Below are 13,763 nucleotides of genomic sequence, written 5' to 3'. Positions count from 1 at the left end.
TACCCGAGATGGAACGTGAGTTGTTTAGAGGTATAAAATAATTTCATTTAAAAATCTCAGCTTTTCATGCATCGAACTCAAACTCCAACAAGCAGACCAATTTATGCTGGAGATGTCTCCAAGGAGGTTATTTACGTCCAGTCGAAGGTAATCTGGTGAAATGGATGGTCTAGCTACTACACTGTGGTTATCGAGCACTACATCAAATGAACAGAAAATTAGATCACGGTCTGAGATAAAGGATAATTGGTCAAACTTTAAGACTTTAGACGCATCGGACACAATGAAATAGGCAAGAAGGCTGGGGCAGCAGTTCTCACCATACCTTGTTGGTACGCACTTCAAGACCAACACTTGAAACATCGCCTAACAAACGGCAGGTATACGGGTCACTACATAAGAGATTAACATTAAAATCTCCACAGATAATTATATCAGTGTAATCAACTGCGATCGAGGACAACATTGTAAAATATTCCTTCACGTTACACCATTTATTAGGGTTATAGACGCATGACAAAAGGACTTTGGACATTGAACTAGACACTTCAACTAGCAAGTTCTCAGTGACGCTAACAGCTATACTTGATATGATTCTGGACTTGTGTCAGAATGGCCATCAAGTATTTAAGGTTTAAACCAAGTCTCGGAAACACAAATAATACTTGTAAAATAAAATATTTTAAATTAACTTAGGTTGGATTTAATTTTAAATTAACAAACAATACAAAGTTAGTTTATTGAAACACAATTTAATGTTTAATCTAATAATTTAGTAACTAATGTCTAGAATATAAGCTATTAGTTATTAGTAATAAATTTATTATTATTAAAAACTTAAAAAAGTAATAACTTTATAAGTTAGTTAATAAGATTTTTCAACTAAAATTTTTTTTGGTTAATTTGCATTTTTACAGGCAAGAAGGATATGGCAAAACTGATCATTTTGTCACAACCTTCTTTTCAAAAGGATGGTGATATAATACACTTTCACCGCACTTGTGTGTATTGAGCTTAGTATACAATTGAAAATATTTGGATTTTTTCAAATGCATAGTAGGCGAGGGGAAAAAATACCTTTTTTGGAGTTGGAAGAATTGTATGTGATCGGACGAAAATAAGTGTGTTCATCTTTTATGTGAAAATTAACTAACAAATTTTAAAACATATGTATATATTTTATTTTGTTAAATAAAATATTAATATAAAAATTTACAAAAAAAACGTGTATGTGTGTTATTCAATTACAACGCAACATGTGTGTGTGTATTGGTGCATAAATGCACGAAAGAAGACATTCCTTTTATGGAGTCCTTATAAATGCCTTAGCAGGTACATACATTCTTATATTGCATTCTTTTCCCATCCAAAGGCATATCACACATAAAGATTATGGAAAGGCATATCACACAAAAGCTGTACAGTATTGTGACGAATATTAGCTACACTAAGGGATACTATCATCTCTAAGCCGATGCTAAGCAGCGACTGTATGCACATCAATAGATCAATCATTATGTCTACACATATGTACGTACACGCAACGGAGAAGAGACGCACAAACGCATGCAAATATCTTATCTGAGATGCTCCCAAAAGTATGCAATTATAATTGTGGAAGTGTCGCTCACAAATATACGTGCATCTGTAGTTATAACTATACAGCAGTAACTAGTAAGTTCTGGAAATGGAAGCGCTTAGAAATATGTGAACGAGGAAACCGCACAGTATAAAAGCATCAATAGTAGAGGCGCGACAATAAGTTTCATTTAAGACGTTATCTGGCGAGCAATAGTAGTGTTATTGCGAAGAACTTTAATAAAGGCCATTTTGCATTATTGAATAGTGGAGTTATTTATTCAACAGTTTAGTGATTCGAACTTAGAAAAAGGTTGCAAATAAGAGGATTTGCAGTAAATTCGTTAAAATTGGTGTCAGAAGAGGAAATGCTGAATAAATTCCGAAGATTGCGAATATAACTTGGGCATGGCAAAGTTGAGTGAATTGAGGATCCAGCAACTGAAGAAGGAGTTGGAGAGCCGTGCACTGAATACATCCGGCAATAAGATCGAATTTCAAACACGGCTACGAGAGGTAATTGGAAGGAATTGATGTGGACGAGTATGTCTTTTATCCAGATGTGGAAAAGCCAGCGACTGAATTGGAGAAGAAGATAGAGACTCCGAATTCATTGGCGATTGTAGACACTAACGCGATACTAGCAGTGCTGAAGCAGATGTCGTCACAAATATCAACCGTAATGTCAACACATCTCGAAGTACAAAAGACAGATATAACATCTCAACTAGAATCAGAGGAGACATGTATAACATCCAAGATGGATACTCAACTGGAAGAACAGAAAACATATATGGCATCTCAACTGGAATCGCAGGAGACACGCATAACATTGAAGATTGAAGCACAAGAAACACGTATTTCAGAAATGTCGACACAGATTACATCAAAGATGGAAGCACAACTGAAAGAACAAGAGACACGCATAACAGTACAACTCGAAGCGCAAGAGGCGCGTATATCATCAAAACTCGAAGCGCGTATGGACGAGAAAATAACGCAGTTTGAGGAAAAAATCGACGCCGAGGTGGATGCTTTGAGAGGTCGTATACAGGAGTTGCAACTAAACCGCCCAGCTGTTTCAGAAAGAAATCCGAAGGTAAAAACTCCATCTTTTGACGGATCTGTTCCTTTCCAGTTGTTTAAGCTTCAATTTGAGACCACATCAGCAGTGAACAACTGGAATGCTGAAGATAAAGTTGCAGCTCTATTCGTAGCATTGAAGGGGCAGCAGCCGAAATCCTACAGACGATTCCCGAAGGAGAGCGGAACAACTATGAAGCATTGATGGCTGCTGTAGAACGACGTTACGGAAGCGAACACAGGAAACAAATCTACCAAATAAAATTGCAAACCCGCTACCAAAAATCTAACGAGACTTTGCAGGAGTTTGTTTCAGACATTGAAAGTTTGGCTCATCTTACAAATGCGGACGCACCTGTGGAATACACTGAAAGAGTAAAGATTCAGAGTTTTATAAATGGCATACGGGACGTCGAAACAAAGCGAGCTATATACGCAAGCCCAAAACAAACATTTGCTGAAGCGGTATCCCATGCACTGACTCAGGAAACAGCGTCACTTTTGAGTAAGCCCGCATAAAAATCTCATCGCGTGGAAATGGAAAGGCCAGACTGGGTAGACAAAATTTTGGAAGCATTAAAAAGAACGCAGCAGAAAAACGATGGTGGCGTCAAATGCTTTAAATGTGGAAGGCCAGGGCATATTGCACGTTATTGCAGTACCAATGCTAACAGTTCCAGAAATGTGGGTGGCCGTAAATGCAGAGCTGAAGGAGATGAGCAAATCTGCAAATCCACCCAATCGTTAAACTAAAGCGAGTCAGCCGCAAGGGGCGACAGCTGGTTCCCTCAGTTGAATACCCCATAATCTCTGTTGCGAAAAATCTGGCAACACGGCCGGAATAAATCCCACTATTTCCCCGTCGAAAAACATGCATACACTTCGCTCGCTGATTGGCTCATAAAAATCAGGTGATCAAAATTTAAGAGAAAGTGGGTAAAAGAAAACTTTGTAATAGGAGACAAAGTTAGTACGTGAATTAACGGCAGAGTGATACGAATACATTTTTTAATCCTCCTTTGGAAATAAAGAATACCGGATTGCAAAAAATGTTCGACTTTTTTTTTAATTTAAAAAAATTTATACTCCCATATAAAAGTCTTACTGCTTAAATTATAATGGCGCAATCAAATGGATTTCCTTCAAACGCAGCTGATGAACCCGCTGCTACAGCAATCAATGGAGATGAATTCAATACCAGCGCCGCCATCAATCTCATGGCTTCTAACTATAACGTTTGGTCCACTAGCACCACGATGGAAAACAACTTGCCAAGTCAAATGGCGAACGCCGATAATAGTGGCGATGTGAATTATTGCGCTCCAACAGCACAGCCTAACAACTCTAATGCTGTTGGGCACTTTGGCACTACCGGACAATCGGCACACCAAGGACAACAGCTACCAAGCCCTGTTCACGTGATAAATTCCATTACTTCTCTTCGTCTTCGTCATCAAGCCGAACTGCTACAAAAACAGTGTGAATTCATAAGGCGAGGAGAAGCGCTACTAAGAGCACAGCATAGTTTTTTGGATCGCATTGATGCAATGGGCTTCATGATGACCTGGAGGAAAGACAATATACTCTGCCTGGGTCTTCCTTGTCAGTGCGGAATGCAGGCCTACCAACAACGCAGGCAATGCAATTACCTTCTAACTACAATGCAGCTCTCACCACAATGCAGTTACCACCAAACTCCATTGCACCCATCAATACAAATGTACCTCCCAGCAATGAGCCTCGTGTAAATAACACGTTTATCAGAGCACCAACTGCCCCACAACAAGGTGGTGATATGCCGCAGCATGTTCTGCAATCCCTGCTGGACAGAATACAGTCCCTTGAGCAGCAAGTACAGGCGTAGTCCACACGTAATGGAACAAATTATTCCCCACAACCTTTTCCAACGGGTCCTAATAGAAATGGTATATCCTTTGGAGAACAACCAGTTTTTACGTTGCCAACAGCTGGTCACTCTAATAGCCTATCATTTGGCGCCTCGGCTCATCGCCGCCTTACTAAAGGTCACATTGCCTCTCGTCACAGTCTTGTTAAAGAGCTACCTAAATTTGATGGCAAGCCAACGGGAGTGGCCATTGTTTTATGCTGCTTATAATCAATCAACTGAGGTGTGTGCATTTTCTGACGAGGAGAATCTAATACGCCTCCGACAAGCTCTGGAAGGTCCAGCTCGCAACACAGTGAAAAATGTGTTATTGCATTCATCTTGTGTGTCACAAATAATGGCAACACTTCAAATGCGAATTGGAAGGCCGGAGTTAATAATCAGAGTTCTGCAGCGACAGATATTTGATCTGCCCCCGCCGTCAGAAAACCAGTTAGAATCAATTGTAGACTTTGCTGTTGAAGTGCAAAACATCTGCGCAACGATGTCGGTATCAGGGCTTAACAATCATTTGAATAACCCTGATCTCGAGCAAAAACTGGTTTCGAAATTGCCTGGACTACTACCAGCCTACTGGGGAATGCATAGAAGAACTTTAGTGACTTGCAATTTACAAAATTTCAGCGATTGGCTTTTTCAGATAGCACAGGGGGCTAACTGTGTGATTGTACCCAAAGAGGTATCAAAGATGCGCAAACGTGGCGCAATTAATCATCATTTTGACACGGTAAGCTGTATCGTTTGTAAAGAAAATTGTAGCCACATTTCTAATTGCCCCTCTTTCAAGGGAATTCCCCGTAATCGAAAATGGGAACTAGTACGCAAATTCAAACTATGTCACCGGTGTTTAAAAAAACACTCTAGTTTTGGTTGTAAATCAGCAGCAACATGCAACGTTAATGGTTGTACACGTAATCATCACCCTATGCTACACAACGCAGAGGTAGTTACTACTAAAGCTACAATCACTCAAAAAACCACTAATCATGAGGAGCCATCGCAGACTGCCAATGTAAATATGCACAATGTTGGTGGAAGTAGTAAGTACCCTCTTTCGTATTCTTCCCGTAGTCCTGCACTCAGATGACCGCATTGTATCCACGTACGCTTTCATAGATGATGGCTCTTCCCTCACACTTATCGACGAAGAGCTGCTATCTAAATTGAACATAAAAGGAACACCGCACCACTGTGTTTGCGATGGACTGGTGATACACATCGATATGAAGATGAATCTGGAGTAGTTGATCTAGCGATATCAGCTAAAAATGGAAGTAGGAAATTTTCAATCAAAGACGTACGCACGGTCAAAAAACTTGACTTGCCTTTTCAATCTCTTAATGCCAAGGAACTGCAGTCAAAGTTCAAACATTTGAAGGGATTGCCTCTACATTCCTACGCAAATGTAACACCACAAATCTTGAATGGACTAAATAACGCAGCACTTGGATCTCCGTTGAAATCCTTATATGGTGGCGAAAATGAGCCAATAGCTGAAAAGTCCAAACTCGGTTGGACATTGAAAGGCCCTACGCCAGGTATCGGTCATGATATCCCACACTACGTCTATCACATATGTGACTGTTCCATCCAAGCAGAGTTGCTTCAGTTGACGAAATCTTACTTTTGCCTGGATATTTTAGGCGTTTCGGCTAACCTTATCCCGTTAATGTCTAAAGATGATGAGCTGGCAATGAAGCAGCTGGAGGAATACACTATGCGAATCGGCAATCGATTTGAAACTAGTCTCTTATGGAAGAGTCATGAAATTACTTTACCTGATAGCATGCCTATGGCTTTATTTCGAGCGCGATGCCTGCAAAACAAGATGCAAAGAGAGCCAAGTTGGCTGAGGTACTTCATCAAAAGATTGGCGACTACTTACAAAAAGGGTATGCCAGGCGTATGTCAGCAACCGACGTTGCCACCAAAAAATGCTGGTATCTTCCGGTGTTTGCGGTAACGAGCTCTAACAAACCAGGCAAGGTGTGCCTAGTATGGGATGCAGCCGCAAAGGTTAATGGCGCGTCACTGAATGACATGCTGCCCGACCTAACAACTCCTCTGCTGTCAGTATTACTCCAATTTCGGCAAAGACGAGTAGCTGAAATGTTTCATCAGGTTCGAGTTCGGAAAGAACACCAAAACTTTATGCGCTTCTTATGGTATGAACCAAACGCCGATGAACCAACAACTTTCGTGATAACAGTGATGACCTTTGGAGCTATGTGTTCACCCAATTGCGCCCAATATGTCAAAAATAAAAATGCTGCAGAGTTTCAAGAAGAGTTTCGTCGACGCAAGTGAAACCAGCTACGCGGCAGTATGTTACCTTCGTTACTCTTACAGCAGCATAATTAACTGTATGATAGATAGTTGCTAGCAAAACAAGAGTAGCCCCACTCAAATTGATATCAATACCTCGACTTGAATTAAAAGCTGCACTTCTGGGAGCCCGCCTTGCCAAACACGTTGTTGAATCACATTCTGTACCTATCGACTACTCCGTATACTGGTCAGACTCACGAACAGTACTCGCTTGGCTACATGCTGATCATCGTCGCTACAAAAAGTTTGTGGCATTTCGAGTCAGTGAAATTTTAGAACTAACTGATGTGCGTACAATCTTGCAACACGGCCGGAATAAATCCCACTATTTCCCCGCCGAAAAACATGAATACACTTCGCTCGCTGATTGGCTCATAAAAATCAGGTGATCAAAATTTAAGAGAACGTAGGTAAAAGAAAACTTTGTAATAGGAGACAAAGTTAGTACGTGAATTAACGGCAGAGTGATACGAATAAATTTCTTAATTCTCCTTTGTAAATAAAGAATACCGGATTGCAAAAAATTTGCGAACTTTTTTTAAAATTGGCAAATAAAGAATAACGGATTGCAAAAAATTTTCGACTTTTTTTAACAATCTCTATCTCGCGAATTGGAAGAAGGTCAAGAAATCTTACTGTCGGAGGACATGTGGATGGAAAGGAACGTTTGCTGGCTGTAGATACTGGTGCATCTCATTCCATCATTCGATCAGATTTAGTCAACAAGAAGATAAGACCATTGCTTGGAGCAAGATTACGTACATCCACGGGAGAGGACACCCAGGTAATTGCAGAAGTAGCATGTGAAGTAGCAATTGGGAACATCACGGTACTACACAATTTTATATTGTCAGAGATTGCTGATGAAATCATAATTGGAGTGGACTTCTTAATTGACCAAGGCATCAAGATCGATACGCAAGTCAAGACGATGCGATATAAGAAATGGATGTGCCACTTAATTTCGGCTACGAGAGAGGCTACAGCAGTAAACGAGTGCTGGTGGAAGAGAGTCAGCAAATATCATAAAAATCCGAAGCAGTCATCTGGGCAAAGGTTGATGGAGATTGTGGGACAAACAAATTGTGGGTTGTCGAGGCTGCAAACAAATCAACACCGAACATACTTGTAGGAAAAACCCTGGCTATAGCAAAACAATGAGTTCTCAATGAGTTCAAGTCACCACTCAAACTGAATAAAGGAGCTATATTGGGAAGATGCCAAGAGGCTGAAGTAATTATTAACTGTGAACAGCTCCAGGAACACGTTTCGTCTAGTAATACTGATCTTTCAGATGACATCATGGCATGGACGGAGGGACTAGAGGAAGACTATCAGAGTAAGGCAAAACAATTGCTCCTAAAGTACGCGAACATATTTGACCAAGATGGCTCCAAACCAGGCCGCACCGACGTTGTGAAACATCAAATTGACACTGGAGATGCGAGGCCGATCTGTCAAGCTCCACGTAGTGTTCCACTGGCGAAGCGGGAAGTTGTGAGTCAAATCATATAAGAAATGAGCGACAGCGGCGTCATCGAACTATTAGCTAGTCCATGGAGCTCACCGGTAGTACTTGTAAAGAAGAAGGATGGAAAAATTAGGTTTGGCGTGGACTACCGGAAGTTGAATGACGTTATGAAAAAGGATAGCTACCCATTGCCAAGAATTGACGACACTCTAGACTCGCTCTCTGGTACGAAATGGTTTTCCACACTGAACTTGAAAAGCGGCTACTGGCAAGTGGAAGTGAAGGAGGAAGACAAAGAGGAAACAACCTTCAGTGTCGGTGATGGTCTTTGGCAATTTACAGTGATGCCTTTTGGACTATGTAATGCACCAGTTGCTTTTGAAAGACTCATGGATCAGGTACTGAAAAGACTATATTGGAAAAAATGCTTAGTGTACTTAGCCGACATCATCGTATTGGGAAAGAACTTCGAAGAACATCTGAAGATCTTGGAGAAGGTTTTCCAAAGAATAGCTGGTGCTGGTCTGAAACTTAGTCCCAAAAAGTGTTCTCTGTTCAAGAAGCAGGTATACCCAGTCCCAAACCAAGAAGCAGAAACAGTAGCAGAAGTGGTTACAAACGATTGGGTTGCAAGGTATGGTGTACCAATGGAGTTACATTCTGACCAAGGCAGGAATTTTGAATCAGCTATGTTCCAAGAAATGTGCAAGAAGTTGGGCGTTCGAAAAACACCGACAACTGCATTGCATCCTCAGTCCGATGGTATGGTGGAACGTTTCAATAGAACATTGGAGGAGCATTTAAGAAAAGTAGTAGACAAGTACCATAAGGACTGGGATATACACATATCATTATTCTTGATGGCCTACCGATCGGCAGTACGTGAGACAACGGGTCAAACTCCCGCAAAAGTAATTTTTGGCAATGACCTTCGACTGCCAGCTGATTTGCAGAATGGAAGAGATGCCGATGCGGAGAGAAATGTCAAGAAATCCACTGGTGTCTTGGAAGAAGAGCTGAGAGAGATACACGATCTGGTAAGGCAACGAGCAAAGATAATGAGTGACAAGATGAAAGCGAGGTACGATAAAGCAATTAATTTGGAAGGGTTTCAGGAAGGAGCTTTGGTGCTGTTATACAACCCACAACAAAAAAAAGGTTTGTCCCCGAATTTTCAGTGTAATTGGGAAGGCCCATACAAAGTTGTAAAAGGGATCAACGATGTAGTGTACCGAAACAAACCATTGACAAACCACGAACCAAAATGAAAGTGGTTCATTTGGAGAGGCTAGGAGCGTTTAGATCGAGAGATTTGTCTGATCGCGACGATCAGACTTAGGTGGAGGGCAGTGTGACGAATATTAGCAACACTAAGGGATACTATCATCTCTAAGCCGATGCTAAGCAGTGACTTGTATGCACATCAAAAGATCAATCATTATGTCTATACATATGTACGAATGTATAAGAGACGCACAAACACATGCAAATATCTTATCTGAGATGCTCCCAAAAGTATGCAATTATAATTGTGGAAGTGTCGCTCACAAATACACGTGCATCTGTAGTTATAATTATGTAGCAGTAACTAGTAAGTTCTGGAAATGGAAGCGCCTAGAAATACGTGAACGAGGAAACTGCACAGTATAAAAGCAGCAACAGGAGAGGTGCGACAATCAGTTTCATTTAAGACGCTATCTGGCGAGCAAGAGTAGTGTTATTGTGAAGAACTTTAATAAAGGCCATTTTGCAGTATTGAATAGTGGAGTTATTTATTCAACAGCTCAGTGATTCGAACTTAGCAGATGGTTGCAAATAAAAGGGCTTGCAGTAAATTCGTTACAGTATTATCATGAAAAGAACCCAACCACAACCACCGTGGAAATAGTCAAAAGCCGCACAACACAAATTGAATGAGCATAATAATAATCACAACTTGGCGCGATATACTTCCGACAATTTTAGACAGATTCGGTTAAAATTGCCGTCGTGGCACTTTTAAGTTTTTCATAAAGATTGGCTGGTGTGGCTGTGGATTTCGAACGGTAACTGCAGCCCAGGTGAATTTTTCCATTTTTGATGGTTTTGATGTTACTTTTACCGGGACCCGAACCCAGGACATACGGTGTTGTAGGCGAACACGCTACATCAGGAACCGGAAAGCTCATCCCAAGCAATTCATCCCGGACAACTCATACCAAAGAAAATTCATTCCACGGACGACTTATACTCGGAAAATTCGTTCCACATACAATTCATCTCCTAGGAGTTAGGTTCCGTGAAGTTATCATATTATTAATATGGTGCGGTCCAAGACGGCTTAACTGAGCTAGTAGTAGTGGAACCATGACGCAGGGTTCAGGTTCACGGTTATTATAACATTCAAAATACTTAAGAAACATTTTCTAAATGGGCTTCTCTTTCGCAACATTTGCTGTTCGGAGTCGGGATGTTTGTTATTGCTGTAACGATAAGGACACTCCCTAAAGATTGTTGGCGAAGTTATCGATGATGATGGCCCTTTGCCGATTATAGAATCGGTGAGCTGCAGAGCACAACAACAAAATTTTTAAAGTACAGGGGTGTCATGAATTCCATTTCTTTCAGGATTTGATTTGAATGCAAAAAAAATATATAACTTATACTTCACAATTCAAAGTCATTTGGTATTCGAGTTATCTTTAAAATTTCTTTATTAAAATTACACGCTTATCTCTCAAAGATCAATAAGTTCGTACATCTATGCCAATTACTTATGTTCTTAAATATGAAATTCATAAGTATTTGTGACCTGGAATCATGAAAGGGGCCTATTGTGCGAAAACATGTTTTCGAGAAAAACGCGTTTAAATTTTTTGTTTAGCTTGACTCTGTATAGCGGCCGGCCGTTGTGAACGAATTTTGTAATTAAAATTTAAGTAACTTCCCGATAAGCTACAAGCTTGAAAATTGGAATATAGTTCAGAACCCGATGACAATGCAATAATAAGAAAAAGATCTCCGAAAGGTGGCTCATGAATTGAAATATTTCAAAAAATCGTATTTGTGGTCCGATTTGGCTTTAAATGCGATTAGAAAACTGCGGTTTGTTCCATTGCAAAGAACGTTAAATTTCCTATAAGAATCACTCAAAAAGTGAACAACGGTATTTTCCCACAATAGGTCCCTTACATGACTCTAGGTCACATTTGTGTTTATATGTACTTTGAGCTCAATATCTGCCCATGATCTTCTGGAGGTGTAACGCTCACCCATTTCTTGAATTTTTATAATGAGACGATCAAAAGCTATATCTACTTTAAGTTTATTTATATGTACATACACACAAAACTTTGGGATTTGATGAATTTTGGCGTGAAGCGATAAAGTAATGACTTAGTCGAGTGAGGGGCTCGTCTGCACGTATACTTCCACGCTCACGTCTACTCTCTAGGAAATTGAGATTTGAGGCGTCTAAGAAATACCATATAATCCACAGAGGCCATCGACATAGGCTATCAGAAGATTTTTCGACGAAATTTGAAGAACCCATCAAAAGCAGATTAGATTGAGCTTATTTTCCCATTTTTGATGTGCTGCTTTTTCATTAGTCCTACAAATTGGCGGACGTATATACATTTTATACAGACTCCGAATGGCATCTGCTAAGGCAGATACATTTTTGCTGGGAAGCTTTTTTTTCTGTTGATGACAGCTTTAGACGGGCGAACTGTATGATATTTGCGTAGGTGTTGGGACTACATATTACATAAAGATAGTATCATAATAATAGAACAATAATTGTGACTACTATAACCGGATCGGCTGGTATATTCATATTTGTAATAGGATTTAGGTAGGCCTACCACATCGAAGATCCTAAGGTTCCGCCCCGAGCAAAGCAATATCAAAATTTTAGTAACAAGTTTTTTCAATTAAAAGAAAATTTGTTTAGGCAGGGTCGCCCCTCGGCAGTGTTTGGCTGCCATGAAAAGCTTCTTAGTGAAAACTCATCTGCCTTGCAGATGCCGTTCGGAGTCGGTATAAAACAAGCAGGTCCCGTCCCGTCAATTTGTAGGAAAAACTAAAAGGAGCAAGACGCAAATTGGAAGTGAAGCTCGGCCTAAAATCTCTTCGTAGGTTATCACGCCTTACATTTATTTTGAATAGGACTCACCTCACGGTAATAATTGTGTTAGAGTTGCTGTGAAGCTGTGGATTGAAAATTCCAAACTCCTCTATTGTAAACCTAAATTAAAACAGGCCAAAAAAATAATAACAAAGTTAAGCAAAGGCAAACAACTGACTGGCTTCCTCATATGCGTTAAGGTTTTTTCCAATCCCTTCTCGGTGAGTAGTGAAACTAATGTTTAATGCAGAATACAGGTCACTAGGTAGTGAAGGTAGTGAGTGGTATGCGTCACTTCAAAAGTTTTAGATTTTTTACTTAGTTGATCTTGGTGTCCGATATAACTTTCCACTTCAATAGAGCCTACTGAAAAGCACATTCCTTAAGCAAAAGCCACAAGTTATAACTTAATACAGAAAACTAATTATTCACATTTTTTTTATTAAAAGAACAAGAACTAATGAATTTTTAGTTACAGATCAACGGTAGGAAACTTTTAATTGCAATTATTAAAAAATACATAAGGTACACCACATCCACGACCACCCGACTTGCCACCACTTTTAACTCCGCCACCACCCGACTTGCCACCACTTTTACCTCCGCCACCAATCGACTTGCCACCACCCGAATTGCCACCACCTTTAACTCCACCGCCACCTGACTGGCCACCTTTATCACCCTGCTTCCCATGCCCAGGTTGGGCTGAAAACAATTGTAAAATAAAATTATAAAAATCCTCATCAAATTTAATAAAATCTTACCATCAGCCACGAGTGCTACCAAAGCTAATAGAAAAAGTATAGTGAAGAATTTCATTTTGTCAAGAGGTCGAACCTTAACAAACTGCTAAAACTACCCAAATTTGTGTTCCCTTTTATATCATACAATTTATAAAGTGTTAAGACAATATTATTGTCATTTAGCCAGGGCCCGGGCTTTGGAGGGGGCCGGAAATCTCAAAATGCTATCCAAGCTTTTTGCTTACAGAAAATAAATAAATTATAAGTTGAGGCAGTTACGCCTTTTGCAAATCGTAGCCAAGGGTTGAAACAGGCACTAAACGAGTTACTTGGGCTAAATTTGACAGCGGAAACATATGGTGATGTTATTGGCGTTATTCAATACATCAGCAAATTTGAAGTAGTATTTTGTTTTCCTCCATTTGGCTCAAGATTTTACAGTTATTAATGAAAGAAACATTATTCTGCAAGCCAGGGATACTACGATCGATATCGAAGTTATAAACTTAGAAAGTTTGATATCTGATTTAAATCTGATCAGAAATC

The 13,763-nt window shown here is 40.0% G+C and overlaps 1 protein-coding gene across 1 annotated transcript; it reads right to left on the bottom strand.

Annotated features, from left to right (window-relative positions):
• Positions 1-12,874: 12,874 nt before the first annotated feature.
• Positions 12,875-13,349, bottom strand: LOC137249023 (uncharacterized). Its single transcript, XM_067780089.1, has 2 exons — positions 13,239-13,349; positions 12,875-13,179 (listed from the first exon to the last, which is right to left on the bottom strand). The coding sequence occupies exons 1-2, from the start codon at positions 13,291-13,293 to the stop codon at positions 12,971-12,973; spliced, it is 264 nt and encodes an 87-aa protein (XP_067636190.1). The 5' UTR covers positions 13,294-13,349; the 3' UTR covers positions 12,875-12,970.
• Positions 13,350-13,763: the final 414 nt, after the last annotated feature.

The sequence above is a fragment of the Eurosta solidaginis genome, chromosome 4 (assembly GCF_040869045.1).
Source record: "Eurosta solidaginis isolate ZX-2024a chromosome 4, ASM4086904v1, whole genome shotgun sequence".
NCBI classification, from domain to species: Eukaryota; Metazoa; Arthropoda; class Insecta; order Diptera; family Tephritidae; genus Eurosta; species Eurosta solidaginis.
Note: the sequence above shows the minus strand (reverse complement) of the source record. Positions and strands in the feature narration are given on the sequence as shown.

Bases quoted from the DNA above. Each gene is read 5' to 3' on its own strand.
- LOC137249023 (XM_067780089.1), bottom strand. From the start codon at position 13,293: ATGAAATTCTTCACTATACTTTTTCTATTAGCTTTGGTAGCACTCGTG. The intron at 13,180-13,238 runs GTAAGATTTTAT...AATTGTTTTCAG, and splicing joins GGTAGCACTCGTGGCTGATG to CCCAACCTGGGCATGGGAAG.